This window comes from Xyrauchen texanus, chromosome 14, assembly GCF_025860055.1.
Source record: "Xyrauchen texanus isolate HMW12.3.18 chromosome 14, RBS_HiC_50CHRs, whole genome shotgun sequence".
Taxonomy (NCBI): domain Eukaryota; kingdom Metazoa; phylum Chordata; class Actinopteri; order Cypriniformes; family Catostomidae; genus Xyrauchen; species Xyrauchen texanus.
The window spans coordinates 38,307,424-38,329,993 of record NC_068289.1 but is presented as its reverse complement, the minus strand read 5'-3'; the positions used below and the strand labels follow the sequence as shown (position 1 = coordinate 38,329,993).

The 22,570-nt window shown below is 38.2% G+C and overlaps 2 protein-coding genes and 1 pseudogene across 2 annotated transcripts in view; 1 reads left to right on the top strand and 2 right to left on the bottom strand.

Moving 5' to 3' along the window:
• Positions 1-2,770: 2,770 nt before the first annotated feature.
• On the bottom strand, positions 2,771-5,444 carry LOC127654964 (60S ribosomal protein L31-like; annotated as a pseudogene).
• A 229-nt stretch (positions 5,445-5,673) lies between these two features.
• LOC127654958 (CCR4-NOT transcription complex subunit 11) lies at positions 5,674-19,401 on the top strand. Its single transcript, XM_052142543.1, has 8 exons — positions 5,674-5,826; positions 6,010-6,388; positions 11,190-11,354; positions 11,653-11,805; positions 11,907-12,109; positions 14,637-14,839; positions 14,939-15,035; positions 18,440-19,401. Exons 2-8 carry the CDS (start codon positions 6,070-6,072, stop codon positions 18,635-18,637), a joined length of 1,338 nt encoding a protein of 445 aa, XP_051998503.1. The 5' UTR covers positions 5,674-5,826; positions 6,010-6,069; the 3' UTR covers positions 18,638-19,401.
• A 104-nt stretch (positions 19,402-19,505) lies between these two features.
• The window catches only part of LOC127654955 (plastin-2), a 20,915-nt gene continuing 17,850 nt past the window's right edge, over positions 19,506-22,570 (bottom strand). Inside the window, exons 14-16 of the mRNA XM_052142539.1 lie at positions 21,385-21,505; positions 21,174-21,298; positions 19,506-19,958 (exon numbers count right to left, since the gene is read on the bottom strand). Coding sequence (XP_051998499.1) covers positions 19,826-19,958; positions 21,174-21,298; positions 21,385-21,505 — 379 coding nt within the window. The 3' untranslated portion in view covers positions 19,506-19,825. The remainder of the gene's footprint in view (positions 19,959-21,173; positions 21,299-21,384; positions 21,506-22,570) is intronic.

Genomic DNA, 22,570 nt, shown 5'->3' with positions numbered 1-22,570 from the left:
AGACTTCTGGAGTTATAAGCACGCCAACATCGGAAAAAAGAACACGAGAAGCGCCTTTTTCCCATTTTTGAACTGTCACCATTGGGATATAATGCAACAAGAGGTGCTGAAGTCAACTGATATTAGGAACAGATCTACCAATCTCTGTGTACAAATACAATCATGATGCTGACACCTTTCTAAGGGTATTTTATTGACCTGTAGGTTTGCTCTAAAATCATTGGCGAAAATTGCCATTTTGACCAACATCTACAAAATAATGGATTACTCCGTCAATATTCATCCATGGCATTTTATATTTTGCTTTCATCTTCATTTATGCCTTTCTTTCATCGAATAAAAATCAAAACTTGAAGCTGTGGACTTCTGGTTGACAAAAAGTACGGTTCATGTTTTCTTCATGTTCTAGGAATGTTTTTTTGTTTGTTTGTATTTTATAATCTTTTCCCAACTCACATCTGTTGTAGTCTGAACTGCAAAAACACCCACTGATTTTAAATCTGATCGAAATGAATTTCATAAATCTTGTAAAATCAGATTTTTGGAAATGCATCACATCATAAAGCGGACTTCACTCATAAACACTCATGTAGCGTTCACAAGTGAGCCGTTTCAGTCACAACATATTCATGAATTTACTGGATATTAATGACAGCGTCTGAACAATCAGATCTAAGTGAATCAATCAGAATGGTTTGCAATGATAACAATGTTCCTTCCGATCACTGCTGCAGTTAGTTTAATGGTTGTGGATTTGAGACAGTCACAGTAAATCTTGCAGCATGTGTGTATCTCATGAAAACATACTGTTCCTCTCAGATGTATAGAGTGCCGTAAAGTCATTTGAAGTTCAGTGCTCGATGTGAAAGTATTCATTAGTGTGTAAACGGCTATTAATTATTATTACACCATTGACCTCCATATACTATAGTTTCTATAGAGAGCTGATTCATTTGCTTTTGGAAGTCATTTAAATGATATATTTTAAGATCTTATTCCGTCGGATTCATCTGTGACTGTCGAGAACTGAAATATGAAGTTTATGGTGTAAGATGATGTTCATGTTTGGGAACTTTTCGACTGTGAAAACTTTTGCCAAATATTTGTTCTGTTGAACACCATTTGACCTCTGTAAGTTTCTTCCTGATACTGATCACCTGAAATGGTTCACAGAATAAATCTTTAAACCGTCTGAAACGTCACACATTGTGCTGAAACTGTAAACACGGGTAAATCACAACCCACACTCATCATTTATATATAAGAGGTTTTTTAATAAGTCATGGGTCAGGAAAGTTCTCATTTTATCAGTACTTTAAATACAGTTATTATTATTAAAAACGCACATTTAAAAAATAAAATAAAACCCATAATTGCAGAAACTGTGCCGTATGTGATAACTACACAGATGTGGTCAGTGAGTGATTTAATGACAGTAAAATCATGTTAACACACATATTGTTTATTTCTGTCTTGTGTCTATACTTGTGAATCAGTATTTTAAATGTTTACAGATTAAACCCCATTGACTTGCATTGGAAGTGTCTCACTGGAACACACATTTAAAGAAAATGAGTTTTTGTGGTAATGGATATTGACCAAACATTTAAAGGCACTTACATGAATTTTTCTGTTAAAACGTATGTATTATTTGAGCTGTAAAGTTCAATTGTTTATGGTGTTACGGCGTCATGGCACCGAAAGTTGTCTAGAACTTTCCACAGATGCGGTTAGCACGTGACATAACATGACGTTGATTTTCGTGAAGTGCTCCTACAGGTGCAGTGCCAACAAAAGTGTCTCTGGTAAGAAATCTCTTTACGTTTGTTCAGTGAAACATGTTTGTTTGTAAAGAGGAGAGATCTCTAGTTTCGTTTGATATGCTGCTTTAAAACATGTGTTCATGTTTCACGTGTCAGCGCTGATAAACATGATGTCCACATACGTGTACACTGGAACTGCATTTCCTCAAAAATAATCAACACTCCTGGAAACATTATAAACTCTTTGATGGAAAAAATCTGATTTTCTACAGATTGGTGTTTCACAACTTGGGCTCACTGTCCATGTATGAGGACATCCATTTTTATGAAAGTTATTTGCTCTAGATTATTATTATTATTGCTAACCTTATATGTGCTACTAGTCACAAATCAAAATGGAAAATGCACTCAGAAGTCACGATCGGGTCTCAGGAGATTAAGGTCAGATTGCTTCCATCTGCCACATGACATGACCAGTAAATGGCTGTATAGATCCACAAATTAAAACATGAGCCTCATCTTAAAGGTCTAGAAATATTGCTAAATTACGGCACATGCTCTCTGTTGCTGATCCGAAAAACTAATTCATGCGTTCATGACCTCAAGACTAGATTATTGTAATGCATTACTGGGAGGATGTCCAGCAAGATCAATAAATAAACTTCAATTGGTTCAAAATGCAGCAGCCAGAGTGCTGAACCAAGAAATATGATCATATTAGCCCCATTTTATCATCGTTACATTGTTACCTGTTAAATTCCATGTTCATTGTTATATTCTGTAACTACATACAAAGCTTTGAATGTTCTCCACATTACTTAAGTGATCTTCTGTCACGCTATATTCCATCACGTTCATTACTATCACACAATCCTGTTAATAGTCAAATACTGTCTTGTACAGTTTAACTTGTACTGAACAAAATATTTATTACTGCTGATTTTATTCTCAAATGATAATGCTGCTATTAACACAAATTTGAAGAAATAAATCATTCACAACAAGAATTCTTTTATGTATTTATTTAAAGAAATTTAATTTTCATCCACATTAACAGTCTGAAGACCTGCAAACAGAAAAACAGATCATCAATATCGGAGAGGAAACATGATTTCTAAAGGCACATTCAGAACGGGACGGGATTGAATTATTATTGCTATGCTCTTTACAGCATCGGCTCGGATCATCACTTAAACATGCCAAATATACAGATTCAACAGCTTCGGCGTTCTCACCTTTGTACGTGGTGACAGGGACGTATGTGACGAGTGTGTACAGCTTGTTTGGAGAATCTTCGTCTTCATTACGCTTCCTCGAGAGACGCACACGCATGCGGTACGGCACGTTCCTGCAAAACACATACAGTGAGACGTCACTTTTTAAACGAGGAGCAACACTTTAAAAGAAAGACGTGCTGAAGTCTCACCGGACTCCTTTAGCCCACACTGCCTTGTTGAGACGGGTGTCGATACGCACGTCAGGTGTGCCCATCTCCTTCATGGCAAACTTACGGATCTCCTTGAGCGACGAGGAGCTCTTCTCTTGAATGAGCTACAGACACAGATTTCACTCACATCAAAATATCATCTGGTTAAACATGTGGTCAGATACAGAGTCGAAGTCTTTCTCAACAACACACATTTGTCTGAAAATGCAAACCTCCCTACTATACATTACACCAATGGAGTAGGGTAACAATCCTCAGACTGCATAAAACACTGAGAAAGAAACACCCTGATGACATTTCAAGTGTGGATCGACTGAACACTTTACAATCCCATAATGCCACATGAGCCAAGGAGACATCATGGTGAAAACGCTGGATTGATAAACGATGTAAAGACCGATGATTTGGCAGAATTTACTTTAATCGTATTAGCTTGTAATATAATTCAGTCAACTACCCCTTGCCGTTTGATTCATGCACATAAATTAATAATGTGTCAGATATCGTCTGTGTTTATTTCCCACAGTTTGTTGACATAAACATTTAAAATTAGTCAATATTTCATCAGGCCATTTCATTAATTATTGTCTTAGATTATGTAGAATATCTTCTAGCTGATGTGCAAAATGACGAAACGTGTCCAAACTTTAATCAAATATTCAATAGAAACAAAATCTATAAAAATGTTCTAATTTAAAAATGTATCAAACATTTAAATACACATCCTGTCCACGAGTGAACCACCTGCTCCTAAAATAATCATCAACAGACTGAAATATTATATACTGTTTAGATGTTACTCCCTAAAACATGAACAATTCTGAATATCGTAGTCTTATTAATTTTCCGTGTTTAGCCAGTTTAGGAAATTGCATCGAGTAGCATGATTATACGCACGGAGTACATTTACAGCGCAAGTTACGCAACGCAAATGAAGTTTATTCTGACTAGTGCGTAACTTAATTCAAACTCACCTGTTTATTGCCTTCATTGTGATATTACATATATAATACGGATATAATGATTAATCTCATGTATAAATAGGACGCATTCGAGTGAGGTAATGAACACGTTTTAAAGCGGTTCATTTTGCCGGTGTTAGTGCGTTTAACTCATGCAGCTCAAACGTGAAATCCCCAAAATACTGGATTATTGGATTAGATGAATCCAACTGTAGTATCTTGTTATGTTTACATCTTGCCCGGTTTATATCTTCCAGTGTCATTTTCATAAACAGAATGCTTTAATTGTTTACTTATTGTCATGATGCACCTTATTTCTCTCATCTTTGTTATTGTTGACAAAATGTAATATCATGCATTATTAATTATATACATTATGTCAGTGATGCAGGTTTATTCGCTGGTACAACAGAAAGAGCTCGTCGTTCATTGTGTGTTTATTTGAGTTTGGGTTCTTCCACACTTTTCTCCAACTTGAATGCGTGACTTGTAGTAACCGAATGCTGAACTCAGAGGTAGGAGCTTCCCAGGTGCAGAAAATACCCAACTATCCACCATCATATCTAAAGAACATACTGAGGAGTACGTCCTTCTACAAACACAGTACACATTTCAGTTTGATGGAGTTTCTCAGAACTTTGACATGCAACAGATATACGTGATGAATTCTGGATGACATAAAATGTACATTTATACATTTTGCATTCGCTTTTAACCAAGTGTATTCAATGCATACATCTGCTATCAGTTTGTGTGTTCCCTGGGAATAATAATAATGAACACTAATGATTGACAGCCGTCACTCACATGCCGTGGATGCGCTTGTGGATGTTGATGGTGTACTCGCGGGTCACCACCTCATTGATGGCAGAGCGACCCTTCTTCTTCTCGCCCTTCTTCATAGGTGCCATCTGCACAAAACACACACATAAACACCGTTACAAACTACACGATACAACTGCAGGACCCGCCTCATTATAAAACAACGTTTTATGCACAGCAACACACTATCACGACTCGTTAATCTTTACTATTACACATCATGGAAGGTGGAACTCTTGATGATTTCTGCGCCACTATCAGCGTTTAATAACTTACATCTGTACCCTCAACACACCAAAACCCATTATAATGATCGATTATGTATCAGTACACTCACATATGACGTTAAACTACCTAATATGTCATAAATACAGCTGATGATGACGGATTAAAAACTGATGTTTCAAATACTGATACTCACCGTGAGCGATCAATGTCGGAAAGGAAGGAGAGAGGGATTGTGGGAAACAAAAAGGCGGAAACATGTTTACATCCGGGTCATTGTTTTTTTTTTTTTTTTTACGAATCGTTTTATATACGACGCAGTCGTATATATTATGAAATAAACTTTTATATATCAAAACAATATTTTGATTTGGTCATAAAGAACATTTGATAATTTCCGTAGTTATTTTTGTATTGACTACACTTCCCATAAGTCCATTCTGTGTGCCGGAAGTGCTCGTGGGACGGTTTTGATTCGAATGGATAAACACAAGCGTGTTTAATCTCACAGAAAAGCGTTCTATGAGTGCGGGATATACTGGAGTGTCATCATGTTCTCATTGAATATTCATGAACTGACGTGACGTTATAAATACACTCGTCTCAGGTAAATGTTACAGTCAGTTACTAACTAGTGAGCTCCCTACATGGACAGCAGTCAAAGCCGTCATAAGTGCTGTTTATGTAGGCAGCTCACTAGTGTTGAGACGCAAATGAGATTTATACACTCAGCCTGAATTAATGGAATCTATTGTATGTCTATATCCATTGTTGTTCCGTGTTTTTGCAGTTTTTCTCGTGATTCAGTGGTGTGTGTGACAGCATCATCATCATCATCATCATCATCATCATGACTCTGGCTCCTAAAGAGCTGTCGAACCTGCTGGGCATCATGTCTGAGGACGCGTGCAGTAACAGTTTCGAGCAGCTCTCCACGGCGTTCCACCACTGCTTCGGTAAAGCCGAACACTTCCGTGTGGGTTCGGTTCTGGTGATGTTACTGCAGCAGCCGGATCTTCTCCCGAGCGCTCCACAGCGGCTCACAGCGCTCTATCTGCTGTGGGAGATGTACCGCACCGAGCCGCTGGCCGCAAACCCCTTCGCCGCTGTGTTTGCTCACCTGTTGAACCCCTCACCTGCCGGAGAAGAGCAGGAGAACCCGCTCTCAGGTACAACAGCAGCACAGTTCACACTTTTCACAATTACTTCAAGCTCAAGTGTGTCATTTCAGCTCCAACGAATGGAAATGCAAAAAGAAACTTTCCGAATTGCGAATAGGATGTCGATCATACAAACAGTAAGCCCCGCCCCCAACTCACGTCATTGGCCCACTCAATGTTGTTGTGTGGGGCTGGATGGGTCGCCAAAAACAAACAGAGGAATTTCTATAGACTGTTTTAACAGTTTTCAATAAAAAACATAAATAAACTACGAATGTCTTACTGTGCATATTAAGATGCGATGGGTGAAATATTTTAACACCAAAAAAGTTAAGCCCCTAAGACAGGGGTGGGCATCTATTTTGGTAAATTATCTCCACAAGTGTATCTGTGACTAATGGGACTATTCTGCAATTGCCTAAATATTATATTGCTCTACAAAGATAGATAATTTTCTATCAGGCATTAAAAAACTCAATAAAGGCTGATCTTATAAATGTGTTTTACCATCTCTGCTTCCCTGTTAATTTATTATTCAATTTAACGAACTCTACATCAGGGGTCTGTTTTAATAAATGTGTTTTTTTACATTAATAGAACATTTAATGTTTGGGCAAAGTGGGCAAGTTTAGTTTACATGCTAAAAGAGTCCTGATGCGGGTCTCCTCGATGGTGTCAGCGCTCAACAGAATAACACCGGCTGCATGAATATGATAAATAATTACTGCAAGAGTTGCATTAACATACAGGCATGAAGGACTTCATTGTTTCTAAATTGCACAAATAATAAATACATATATTCGTCTGACTTGCTTTTGCTCCCGTCAATGATGCCGAGATCTACTTTTATATTTAATTTAATCACTGAGAAGGTTTACCTGCGAAGTAGCAGCAAACATCACAAGCAGCCTCAAGACTGGACACGGAGTGGCAGTATAACACTTTTCCTTGAGCAGAATATTAAACTACAGAGCGCTGAGTTTGATCAAAGGGGAAAGTGAGACGGTTGCCAGATTGCACAAAATAAGTATAACATTAGGTGGAATATTTCCAATTTGCGCAAGTATAAATCTCAAACTGGGGGTGTTGCGTCTCTTATCTGGCAACCCTGAGCATGTTAAACGCTTGTGGAGACGCGTGACGTCCCAATGCAAGTTAACCAAAACATCCAATGAAAAATAAAAACGCTTTTACGATAAATGAGCCGCGGGCCGGATCAGGCCCACCACATGGTTTAATGTGGCCCGCGGCTCATTTATCGTAAAAGCGTTTTTATTTTTCATTGGATGTTTTGGTTAACTTGGACCGTATGTTGCCCATGTCTGCCCTAAGAGGACAGGGTGGGAATTTATAAACTATTCGGAAATAGTTTTATGTTCCTCGCAATAGTTTTGCGTTCTATTGTAATACATTTACCAAAGTTTTATTGCAGTAACCATTTATTAACCATGATATTTGTAGTGAAACTATAGTGATAATACAGGAAAACAAAAACTATGGTTGTAAAAATGATAATTTTGTGTCATGGTTTTACTATGCAAATATCATAGATTAACTATTGTGTTACTATAGTAATATTGTGGTAACACTTTAAAATAAGGTTACATTAGTAAACAACATTAGTTAATATGAACTAACAATGAATAATACTTTTACAGCATTTATTAATCTTGGTCAATTTTAATTTCAACATATGATTTTTAAAATCAAAAGTTCACATTAGTTATTATTTACCAACATTAACAAAGATGAATAAATACTGTAAAAAAAATGTAAACGTTAATGATACCTAATACATTTACTAATGTTAACAAATTTAACCTTATAATAAAGTGCTTTCAATTTTGTAGAATGTAGTAACTATAGTTTTTGGCTAAAACATGTTATTTCTATAGTAATATTTAGGCGGTTTTTATTTTATTTTCATTATTATTATTTTGCACACCCTCTCAATATTTCTGCACTCACTCACAATAGTTTTGCACACCCTCGCAATATTTCTGCACTCTCTCACAATAGTTTTGCACACCCTCGCAATATTTCTGCACGCACTCACAATAGTTTTGCACACCCTCGCAATATTTCTGCACGCACTCACAATAGTTTTGCACACCCTCGCAATATTTCTGCACGCACTCACAATAGTTTTGCACACCCTCGCAATATTTCTGCACGCACTCACAATAGTTTTGCACACCCTCGCAATATTTCTGCACGCACTCACAATAGTTTTGCACACCCTCGCAATATTTTGCATGCACTCACAATAGTTTTGCACACCCTCGCAATATTTCTGCATGCACTCACAATAGTTTTGCACACCCTCGCAATATTTCTGCATGCACTCACAATAGTTTTGCACACCCTCGCAATATTTCTGCATGCACTCACAATAGTTTTGCACACCCTCGCAATATTTCTGCATGCACTCACAATAGTTTTGCACACCCTCGTAATATTTCTGCATGCACTCACAATAGTTTTGCACACCCTCGCAATATTTCTGCATGCACTCACAATAGTTTTGCACACCCTCGCAATATTTCTGCATGCACTCACAATAGTTTTGCACACCCTCGCAATATTTCTGCATGCACTCACAATAGTTTTGCACACCCTCGCAATATTTCTGCATGCACTCACAATAGTTTTGCACACCCTCACAATATTTCTGCATGCACTCACAATAGTTTTGCACACCCTCACAATATTTCTGCATGCACTCACAATAGTTTTGCACACCCTCGCAATATTTCTGCATGCACTCACAATAGTTTTGCACACCCTCATAATATTTCTGCATGCACTCACAATAGTTTTGCACACCCTCGCAATATTTCTGCATGCACTCACAATAGTTTTGCACACCCTCGCAATATTTCTGCATGCACTCACAATAGTTTTGCACACCCTCACAATATTTCTGCACGCACTCACATTAGTTTTGCTCACCCTCACAATATTTCTGCATGCACTCACAATAGTTTTGCACACCCTCGCAATAATTCTGCATGCACTCACAATAGTTTTGCACACCCTCGCAATATTTCTGCATGCACTCACAATAGTTTTGCACACCCTCACAATATTTCTGCATGCACTCACAATAGTTTTGCACACCCTCACAATATTTCTGCATGCACTCACAATAGTTTTGCACACCCTCACAATAATTCTGCATGCACTCACAATAGTTTTGCACACCCTCACAATATTTCTGCACTCACTCACAATAGTTTTGCTCACCCTCACAATATTTCTGAACGCACTCACAATAGTTTTGCACACCCTCACAATATTTCTGCATGCACTCACAATAGTTTTGCACACCCTCACAATATTTCTGCATGCACTCACAATAGTTTTGCACACCCTCACAATATTTTTCATGCGCTCACAATAGTTTTGCACACCCTCGCAATAGTTCTGCATGCACTCACAATAGTTTTGCACACTCTCGCAATATTTCTGCATGCACTCACAATAGTTTTGCACACCCTCGCAATATTTCTGCATGCACTCACAATAGTTTTGCACACCCTCGCAATATTTCTGCATGCACTCACAATAGTTTTGCACACCCTCGCAATATTTCTGCATGCACTCACAATAGTTTTGCAAACCCTCGTAATATTTCTGCATGCACTCACAATAGTTTTGCACACCTCGCAATATTTTGCATGCACTCACAATAGTTTTGCACACCCTCGTAATAGTTCTGCATGCACTCACAATAGTTTTGCACACCCTCGTAATATTTCTGCATGCACTCACAATAGTTTTGCACACCCTCGTAATATTTCTGCATGCACTCACAATAGTTTTGCACACCCTCGCAATATTTCTGCATGCACTCACAATAGTTTTGCACACCCTCATAATATTTCTGCATGCACTCACAATAGTTTTGCACACCCTCGCAATATTTCTGCATGCACTCACAATAGTTTTGCACACCCTCGCAATATTTCTGCATGCACTCACAATAGTTTTGCACACCCTCGCAATATTTCTGCATGCACTCACAATAGTTTTGCACACCCTCGCAATATTTCTGCATGCACTCACAATAGTTTTGCACACCCTCGCAATATTTCTGCACCCACTCGCAATATTTCTGCACGCACTTGCAGTAGTTTTGCTTGCCCTCGCAGTAGTTTTGCGTGCCCTCGCAGTACTTTTATGTGCCCTCGCAGTAGTTTTGCATGCCCTCTCAATATTTCTGCACGCCCTCGCAATATTTCTGCACGCCCTCGCAATATTTCTGCACGCCCTCGCAATATTTCTGCACGCACTCACAATATTTCTGCACGCACTCACAATAGTTTTGCACGCCCTCTCAATATTTCTGCACGCACTCACAATATTTCTGCACGCAGAAATCCAGGTTGAATCCAGGGTGTGCTGAGTGACTCCAGACAGGTCTCCTTAGCAACCAAATTGGGCCGGTTGCTAGGGAGGGTAGAGTCACATGGGGTAACCTCCTCGTGGTGGTGATTAGTGGTTCTCTCAATGGGGCGTGTGGTGAGTTGTGTGTGGATCGTGGAGAGTAGCATGAGTCTCCACATGCTGTGAGTCTCCGCGGTGTCATGCACAAGGAGTCACGTGATAAGATGCGCCGATTGACGGTCTCAGAAGCGGAGGCGACTGAACCCTGATTGAGGCGAGTAACTGCCCACCTCGAGAACCTACTATGAACTGGGATTTGAATGATTGAATATTAAATATTGTGTACGTAAGCATTTAATTGCAGTATTTTTGTGGGCAGACCACTCTACTCTCTTCAATCAATCACTCTTAATGTCTCCAGGCTTCCTTCCTCCAATCACACTGTCAGAGAAGTTCTTCCTGTCTCAGCTGATGCTCGCCCCACCGCGAGACCTGTTCAAGAAGACGCCGAGACAGGTGTCCTGTATGGACGTGGGCTCCGCGCCGCAGACTATAGACATCAGTGGACTGCAGCTCGCACTCGCTGGTATGGTGAATGACCGACTGTATCAGTGTCAGAACTTTTCCATTGAGAGGCAACATTTGCCCCTGGATTTGATTTTCAGGGGCATTTTCTTTTTACCTTTGAGGACATTCGTTCTCCAATCATGAAAAAATAAATGTCAAAATCTCTCATACGTTTTCTGTTTGAGGAATTATATCTTCTGTTTCATGCAAGAATATGTATTTCTAGGCCTAGAATCGAATATTAAGAAACATGGCAGATGTTACAAATAAAAGAAGCTCTGTGACACACAGATGGTTTATTTGTTTGTTTGTTTCAGAGCGTCAGTCTGAGCTGCCCACTCAGAGTAAAGCCAGTTTTCCCAGCCTGCTTAGCGACCCGGACCCCGACTCCTCCAACTCCGGCTTTGACAGCTCAGTGGCCAATCAGATCACAGAATCACTGGTGACAGGACCACGCCCTCCTCTTGAGAGTGAGTGAAAGTGTACTAATTAATCTGAAGATTCATTATTTTTAATCATGTTTTAAATCTCCCAGTGACTTAAACCTCCGGTGTGTCTATTTGTGTCTCAGGTCACTTCCGTCCGGAGTTGATCCGGCCCACTCCGCCTCTGCTGGTGTGTGAGAATGAGCTGGCCTGGCTGAACCCGTGTGAACCGGATCACAGGATCCAGTGGGACCGCTCCATGTGTGTGCGCAGCGGCACGGGAGTGGAAATCAAGCGCATCATGGCCAAAGCTTTCAAGAGTCCGCTGTCTGCCTCACACCAGACGCAGGTATCACATGACCGCTGACTCCTCAATGCATCATCAGGTCACAGTCTCAAACCTCATCATGTCTGAAACATTCATTATTTTAACTATGGCTGTTAATTTAGTGCAAACAAATTATATGGAAAAAAATTTATTGCACTCCTGATCTGTACGTAATACATTTTTCAAACCATGTTTAACTTGAAACAGCATGCTAAAAACAACTTGAGGCACTACAAAGAAGTCCCAAATGCGTCCGTCTGATACACAAGTTCAAAGACCAACAATTAAAAATAGTGCAGAGGGAATTAGTGCAATATGGCAATAATATAGAATAATATATATATATATTATTGTAATCAGTAAAAACATCAATCTGATCAGATATGCATGTGTCATATGTTGTTGGAAAGCTCTTAAAGCGTAAAATACAACCAGAATATTTGTTTTACTCACAGATAAAAATATAGCGATTAACAGCTAAATATATGTCTTTGACAATTAGTGTTGGTGTTGCTTATATGCCGCATTTATGCTTATAACTTCACTAAATATAAACAGAACATATAATATCACATATGATTATTTAGAGTCTGTGATTATCTTTCAATCGAGTCCACACACAAGATAATCAGATGTATAGATCATTAGATAATCCACATGAAGCACAATGTTACATATGACCACCAGGAGATGGCGCCAAATACACGACACAGACTCAATGATGACTCAAATGACACAGAATGAAACTCATTCTGTGAAATCTCATGACTAAAATCATGTGTGCATGCTATGCAAACCTTTAGTCATTGTTGTGTTTGCATGTGTAATTAGTTCTTATGTACAATTATTATCTTTTATTTGTTTGGAGATGTTTTTGGACACTATGATCAATTATATTTGTAATGTTGGAACTTTTGATTGCTTTGTCGTATCAACACAAATGTTTCTCAGATACAGTCGACATGATTGAGAACAAAAGCAGTTTTTAGGAGACACCTGATTTACATTCAGATATATATAATGACAAATCAGAAAAATCTGAAAAAAGTATGTTTGTGTTTAAATTAGTTTTTTGTGATTTATGTCAGTTTATTAGGCTGAGAGTCTCTGAATGTTTCATAATCTGTATCATATCAAAAACTTGACTCACCTTGTTTGTTTTGTCACGTTATAAGCCTTTAAGTTTGGGTATGCCACTGAAACAGGAAATCTTTAAAAACACCTTCAGATCTTAAAGGGTTAAATTACTGAAAAAATCCACAGGAAGTCTGAAGTGTTGAGAAACACTGAAGATGATTCAAACCCTCTTGTTTTCTCATGTTTATAAACAAAATGTGGGCGAGTCTGACAAAACCTGTGAAAAACATCTCCAAAATCACAAGAAATTAAATATTTTATTTTGAAAAAAAGAATAAAATGGCACAACACCAACATTCTTATTACCAAAAGGTAAACAAAAGATAAGTATTATGACATCATGGTTGTATTTGTTGAACTGCCATTCATTTATGCTAATTTAACCCTTGTGCTGTGTTCCTCATTGGCTGTTACTCAAAATAACCAACTCATTTAAATGAACACGTATGAAAATCAGAACACATGTGTAACACGCCAATACCTACAAAAAAGTCTCTTGGACCCATGCCCTAATCTCAACAGGAAGTCAGCCATCTTGATTTTTCTCTCCAATTTCTGCTCAGTTTTTGCCATTTCCAGGCCTAGTACTTTAATGAACTCCTCCTAGAGATTAAATCAGATCTACTTCTTATTCAGTCAGTCTAATCTAAAGGCCTTGGCGATGCGACATTGTGAAGCTTTCGAGTTTTCTTTGGACGCTGTGGTCGTGGCGGCCTTGCATATGTTGATGTTTCGCCATGAAACAGGAAGTTGTTGTAACTCAAAGATACAATGTCCAATCTGCCCCAAACTTCACATGTTTGATAAGAGTCCCGGCCTGAACACTTCTATATGCCAAAATTCAGTTATAGTCATAGCGCCACCTACTGGCAACAGGAAATTACATTTTTTTACACAGTGATACACTCTTAACACCATTTAAGTGCTAAAAAATGTAAAATAAAAGCGAGGGTCCGTTCATCGCTGCTTTTGTTCCTGTGGGGTCAAGAACAGTTCAGAAGTTTCACAAATATGTGCCCATATGTGCTCATCAGATGGTTGGACAGGCTCCTGCACAGTCATTGTTTTTCTTTCTTTTTTTTTTGTAGTCCAATCCATTTATTTCCAACGGCCGGTCATATTTGACCGGGAACACAACAGGTAAAAAACCTATAAAATATTACGAAAATGGTCCAAATTGTTTTGTGTTTTCAGACAGCATATGTGAACAAAGTCAAGGAATTTTATTCCAATTGGATAAAAAACACTATTACTGTAATGACAATCTTATGAGAATGTTCATAAAAATGGCGATTGTTTCTGTTGAATTTGATAGTTGTTCTTGAACACGTGTGTTGTTGTGAGATTCACCCATGTTCACTGTTATTTCCTGTATCACGTGTATCATGCGTTTATTGAACTGTCCCATCAGCTGCTGGGGGAACTGGAGAAAGACCCAAAGCTGGTTTATCACATCGGTCTGACCCCAGCTAAACTACCGGACCTGGTTGAGAACAATCCTCTGGTGGCCATCGAGATGCTGCTGAAGCTGATGTCATCGAGTCAGATCACAGAATACTTCTCTGTCCTGGTCAACATGGACATGTCCCTGCACTCCATGGAGGTGGTCAACAGGTACAGCCTGAGACTGATAACCCATTCAGTAATTCATTATCTTCATCTTTTGAATGTGAGTGTTTATATTGGATGTGTAAATGCAGTTGTGTGTCATAGATTAACGACCGCTGTGGATCTTCCTCCTGAGTTCATTCATCTGTACATCTCCAACTGCATCTCTACATGTGAACAAATCAAAGACAAATACATGCAGGTAACACACACACACATAACATATCATGAGATTAAAACAAGTTTGTGTTCAGACTCAATCAAAATGTCCCAAAATGACAAATCAACCAAATTTCAGAAACTTACATTTTTTATTTTAATGCTTTTCTGATGATATATAAACATAAATGATAATGAAAGCCAAAGTATTAAGTGCAATGGATCAATATTTACTACGTAATCCACTTTGATTTTAGAGCACATCTACAGGCCAATAAATACCCTTAGAAAGCTGTCAGTGTTATTATTGTATTTGTACACCGAGATTGGTAGATCTGTTCCTAATATCAGTTGACTTCAGCACCTGTTGCTGCTTTATATCCCAATAGTGACAGTTCAAAAATGGGAAAAAACACTTTTTTATGTTGATTTTCCAAAGTTTGAGAGCCTATAACTCCAGAAGTCTTAAAGATATCTTAATATCCTTTTAGATTCTGGTTCAGAACAAACATTCCTTTTCGTGTCTTCATTTATAAGGTCCTGTATAGTTTAACCTGTTGATGAACGCCCCCTTTTTTGAGCACAATCCATAAAAATGACACACCTGTATTTACGGGACTCTGGAGTTTGGACACAGTTGTAGCATCTTTTGAAAGAGACACTTTGGACTTTATTTCACACGTTTCAGAATTAATATTTGTTGTTATTTATTAAAGTTAGAGAAGTTGAAGTTTATAGTAATGGAAATATTTTGTGCTGAACATGTTTTTATAATCTAATAAAACAATAATAAAACTGTAAAGACACTCCAGAAATACAATGTTCCCAAAGTCACGAGTCTAAAGAAGTTTTGTTTCTAATCTGAAGATGATTTAATAATAAATGAGTTCCTGCAGCTTTAATCTCTGTAAAATCTCTGGAAGTGTTCAGAGTAAAATTAAGCTCCGCCTCTCAAGACGACACTAAATCTGACGGCACTGCTCGACTATTATGAATAAAACTACGCCACATTTTTAAAAATAGACTTTGGAGACGGGCTGGTTTTGTTTATGAGACTCTAATATATCAGATCATAAACAGTTTTACAACATGAATGCTGCTCAGATTGCAGTTTGATGAAGAATGATGATGAAGGTGAAATCTCATGTAAACAATGGAGAATATATCAATATTTCTCACATTTATCACTTTTATGGACAAAAAGTGCGATTGGATGTTTTTAATGAACGCTTGTCATGGACGATTGGCCCAAGTGTGTTGAACTGGATTCATCTGGCGATCGTGTTTTCATAATAAAAGGCCCGTTTTGATATCGCATGTTTTCATAATAAAAGTCCTGTTTTGTTATCACGTGTTTTCATAATAAAAGCCCCGTTTTGATATCGCATGTTTTCATAATAAACGTCCCGTTTTGATATCGCATGTTTTCATAATAAAAGTCCCGTTTTGATATCGCGTGTTTTCATAATAAAAGTCCCGTTTTGATATCGCGTGTTTTCATAATAAAAGTCCCGTTTTGATATCGCGTGTTTTCATAATAAAAGCCCCGTTTTGATAGCGCGTGTTTTCATAATAAAAGTCCCGTTTTGATATGGCGTGTTTTCATAATAAAAGTCCCGTTTTGATATCGCATGTTTTCATAATAAAAGTCCCGTTTTGATGTTGCATGTTTTCATTTGTACTCCTGCACAAATAACTCAATTACTGTTTCTGGAGGATTACTATCGTGAAACAGAGATCGGATATTGTCGTGGAAAATCACGATGAATCTCTCTAAGTTGTAAGAAAACTCTCGGGAGTCTTGAGTTCCAGATGCCAAAGTTGTAGTTTATTGAACACCAACAAACATGAGACCGGTCAGCTGTCCATTCTGACATGATCCATATCCATGATCATTAATAAAATATTGGTGGAAAATCCCCCGCCTATCTATTTTTTAAAAACATACGTCAGCTGGTAACTTCACATATTTTGGACATATGTCATAGTTCATGGAAACCCTTAAAATGAGGCGGTCTTGTTTGTTTCGCGGCCTTGTTTGTTCCTTCATATTATCATTTGAATAATGAAAGAAAATGCAAGCTCCAAAGATATTTAACTCATCAAGACAAAACACCATGGCAGAAACATATCATATAAGAGATATTGTCAAGGATATATGTTAGAATACTGCTGATTAACAGAAAAAGCAAAACACCAGCTGCAAAGATATCATACATTCAGCTTATTAGAACAAGACACCATTCATATAATAACTGATTAAAAGTATCTTTGAAAAGATACGTGCCAGCACAAAAGAAACACACCAAGGACTCACATCAGTATACTATTGATTAACAGAAACACTTTTTGTCTTTGAAGAAAAACACCTGTTTTTCAAGGTTATATCCCATTCTTTGTGTTCTCTGCAGCATCAACACTTTTAGTAACCTCACATGCTCTCTCCTGGGTCACACAAAGGCCTGGAGACTCATATATGTATTTTCATATATAAAAATATATACTAGAATATTGAAAAATATACTATAATATCAATGTTGAACCCTTTGACCTTTGAATAGATGTATCATTTGTTAACATTAATATAGGTGGTAAATTATATATTAAATGTAAGCAGAGTGACATCACTACAGCGTGCAGGCGATTGCGTATCAACAGGTTAACATATAGAGATATGGGGCTCCATCTCTAAATTACCCATTTTTAATTGTCGATAAACCAAATGTGGGTCACGTTATGAAGTGAATTTTTCTTGTCCAACAAAACAAAAGTCTGAAGTACAAATAATGTTAACATTACAAATATGCCTTTATTTATTTACAAATTATTAACAATTTTAACATTACAATAGTCCAAATTTACCAGGTGACATTGAGAGCCCCATATCTCTGGGATTTAACCATACAGGACCTTATAAATGAAGACACAAAAAGTAAAGTTTGTTCTAAACCAGAATCTAAAAGGATATTAAGATATCTTTAACACTTCTGGAGTTATAGGCTCTCAAACTTTGGAAAATCAACACAAACATTTATTTTTTCCCATTTTTGGACTCACACCGTTGGCATATAAAGCAGCAACAGGTGCAGAAGTCAACTGATATTAGGAATAGATCTACTTATCTATGTGTAAAATTTTAATAATAACACTGACAGCTTTCTAAGGGTATTTATTGGCCTGTAGATGTGCTCTAAAATCAGAGATGAAAATGTTAATTTTAACCCCTTCATAATTGTGGACTTCTCCGTCTATATTGATGCATTAAATATTTTACCTTCACCATCATTTATGTTTAAATCATGATCACTAAATGTTGAGCTGGAGACTGCGTGAGTTGACATGGAATGACCCAGTTATATACGTTATTAAAATGTTGATTTATTAAGAATATTTTCAGTTGCTTTAGATCAGTGTGATCATTTCTTCATGTCTCTCTCTCTCACACAGAACCGATTGGTGCGTCTGGTGTGTGTGTTCCTCCAGTCACTCATCAGGAATAAGATCATCAATGTTCAGGATCTGTTCATCGAGGTTCAGGCCTTCTGCATCGAGTTCAGTCGAATCCGTGAGGCGGCGGGTCTGTTCAGACTCCTGAAGACGCTTGATAACGGAGAGACACCCGCAGAGAGCAAGACCGTCAAATAATCCGTCAGAACGATGCACTTGACTGCTGCACTTGATCCTGTATGAACTCTTCTCGTTTCCCAGAGGAGCGAAGTATAGGTCTCTGCAGGACACTAATGGGTGTTTTCAAAGCCGGATGGGCGTTTCTAAACTATCCAATGAAAGGTTGTTTTGAAAAGGACTCTGATTGGGAAAAGCCCATTTTTGTTAAGCCTCAGAGGATCAGCACCTGCTGACAGAGGTACAGGTTACCTCATTATTTTTATAATGAACTTTCTAATTTCTGTTGGTACACGTACAACATTCTGAATCTCTTGTGTTCCCCATTAAAGTGATGGATCCTCACATGGGACATCAGACGTTCTTAAAGTCTACAATGTTTCTTTACTCTGTAGGAGTACTGACCTGCTCCACAGGTGAAGATGCACCTGACATTCCATTCTTTTTACCTTTTTTTTTAGGTGTGATTTACCCTTTTTTCTTTCAATCTGGAACACCCAATTCCCAATGCGCTCTAAGTCCTCGTGGTGGTGTAGTGACTGAAATTTGGTTGATTTGTCCGCGCATCTTATTACGTGACTTGTTGAGCGCGTTACCATGGAGACCTAGTGCGTGTGGAGGCTTCACACTATTCTCGCGGCATCAACACACAACTCACCACACACCCCACCAAGAGCGAGAACCACATTATAGAGACCACGAGGAGGTTACCCCATGTGACTCTACCCTCCCTAGCAACCGGCCCAATTTGGTTGCTAAGGAGACCTGACTGGAGTCACTCAAACTCACGACTCCAGCTGTGATAATCAGCGTCAGTACTTGCTGAGATACACAGAACCCCTGACATTGCATTCCTAACCTTGAACCAAAATAAACAAACGTACACAAATTAGTAGAAAAGAACCTGTTTTTATTTTGCTTAATTTTCATAGTAACGTGCATTTAATAGAACTATTAGACTGAAAGTTGTTAACACCGTTAATTCATGAAAATTGGAAAGAGCAGAACACATGAGAGAAAGGCATTCTCTGAAGGCATTACCGGCACTTTGTTAATGTAATGTTTTGACAATGTTATTCCAATCCTGGAAAGCACTATGTTAAAATTCCCTGATATTCCCAGATTTTCTATGACTGTGGGACTCGAGAAACAACAGAACAAAAGGCATCACTGTTGGCATTGAGACGCTGACATCTGTGTGAGATGAGTTTAGATGCGTCTCATTCCTCTGGCCATCAGACAGGCAAACACCGTCATCACCATCTTCGGTTTGACCTCCACCAGATCCTCCGGCAGCGCATACACGCGTGCACCGATCTTCCTCGCCATGGAGATAGCGTACCTTACGAAACAAAAACGTGTATTGAGTTTTCATTTGCTGTCAGCGGTTTACAATCAAGGACAAATCCCCTGAATGTTTGAGGAATTGGGGCTTTATAATGTTGACACTTACAATGGCAGTCTATCGGGCCAGTGTTCCAGAGGGTTTGAAAGTAGAAAGGGTGAAGCTTGTATTTTGTTAAAGCACTTACAGTGACAAGAAAAAGTAAGTGAACCCTTTGTAATTAGCTGGTTTTCTGCATTCATTTGTGATCTCATCTTATATAAGTATAGACAAACACAATGTGCTTAATCTAACAACACACAAACAATTATAATCTTTCATTTCTCTAACATGTCCCATTAAACATTCACAGTGCTGTGGAAAAAGTAAGTGAACCCTTTGGCATCCTCCTTTGGCATCAGTAACCTCAATCATGTGTTTCTGGTATTAAACCTGCACAACGTTCAGAAGAATTCTGGATCATTCTTCCTTACAGAACTGCTTCAGCTCATATTCTTATGATGAATATCTAAACTCTTCCAGATAACTTTATAACCCTTTCCAGTTGCAAAGCAACAGTTCTTGATCGTCGGTCTCCTGAGATCTCGTGGTCCACGTCAGCAGATGCTCAAAATGTTTGAGGGCTTTTTATAAGTCAAAGTTGCTCTAACACACACCTACAATCTCATTTCATTGATTTGATTAGCTTTTGTTGATGTCATTAGCCTAGGGGTTCACATACTTTTTCCACAGCACCATGATTGTGTAATGGGATGTGTTCAATACACGCATGAAAGATTATAATGGTTTGTGTGTTGTTAGTTTAAGCACATTGTGTTTGTCTATACTTGATGACATCACAATTTATGAGCAAACCAGCTCATTCCAAAGGGTTCACATACTTTATCTTGCCATTGTACATGAATTATTCAGTACTAATCTGTTTATTATTTGATCTGTAAAGTGTCTGAATCAATCTTTCTGGAGTGGAACTATTTGTCTTGGTTATGTATGAGAGAACTGATGTCTGTAGTTTATGCCAACTTTCCCTTTCTGTATCCTTGTGCATGCCATGACAGTGACTGGCATTGCAGTCATGATATTGAATATTTATCACACTACAGTCATGTTAACACCTATAACAGTGCAACATATAACACTAATGGATTTATCTCATAACAGAAACACAAGCTCGGTCATGTTTTAGATTGGCACACTAAGTAGTGAACATACTTGGCATTATTGAGTTTTTCTTCATCGGTCAAATCTTCTGTCTTGATGAGGTCATAACGGATCGATCCGGGCTGGATGGCGTCAATCAGGTCCAGTACTGGCATGCTGCTGCCTATAGCTCCATCCTAAAGAATTGTAAACCATCAAACAATTGTTCAGGTGGAGAGTTGCGTGTGTAATCTGAGTGTTTATAGTCACACGTGCTGCTTACTTTAAAGCCGCTGATGGTGCCTTTACCGGCTTGTGCCAGCGCGTCGTTCACCCATGTGACAATCGTGTCATCGATGACCTTCTGTCCATCACCCAGATCCTCCAGTATGTTCAGAGTATACCTGCAGACATGCATACAGACCACGCTTCAATATTACCTGAGGGATAAAACACGGCTGGTGTGCGTTAAACGCTTTTAAAGCACGACGTGAAGGCAAAGAACCACCTGATGTGAAGGGCATTAAAATGGATAATCTCACTTATATCATGATCACTTGCTGCATTAGTTATAGCTGCCATTTATTCTTAGAGTGAAACTTCATTTATATTTTTAGGAAACATTTAGTACTACAGACCCACGTGGCATATAGTCATATTGTAGTAACAGTGCTTATTGTTTTGGTTACTATGGTTTTACTCTATTACAATAGTTCAAATAATGATGTTTGTAGTAAATGATATAATCACAGCATTTACTGTGATTTTACTACAGTCAGCGTACTTTAACATGATATTTGTGTTAAACTGTAGTTATATGACAAGAGAGCCAAAAGCATTGTAAGAAATATCACAACCATTCTACCCCCCAAAAAACGTGGTTAGTTTTACTATAGTAGCACCGCTGTTAACCCTTGTGCGACCTTCGGGACATTTTGGTCTTTTCATTTGTGTTTTTTCGATCATTTTGGCTGTTAATGGCAAAGGCATAAATTTAGCCAAAGGTGTGTATTTTTTTGTGGGGAATTTTGATATTTCAGACTGTTCCTCTAATACATCTATAACACAATATAGTCACACTCGGGACCTTCAGGACACAAATGTCCCCATTGAAACTGCAATATTTGATCCCAGTGCCATTAAACCATAAAATCATGAATTATATTATATTATGCTTTTATTCTGGAGTCCTGGCTTCAACATTTAATTATTTTAATATTTTCCACCAGGTGGCGCCATTTTTCTCATGTTTATCCTGTGGAGCAAATACAAGCTTTTCCCCTATTTACTGTTTACTGTATTATAGAGACCTGCAGGACAACTGAATACATGATGCAGATACAAGTGTGTGTGTGTGTGTGTGTGTATTCTCTGTTTACTGTATTATAGAGACCTGCAGGACAACTGAATACATGATGCAGATACAAGTGTGTGTGTGTGTGTGTGTGTGTGTGTGTGTGTGTGTGTGT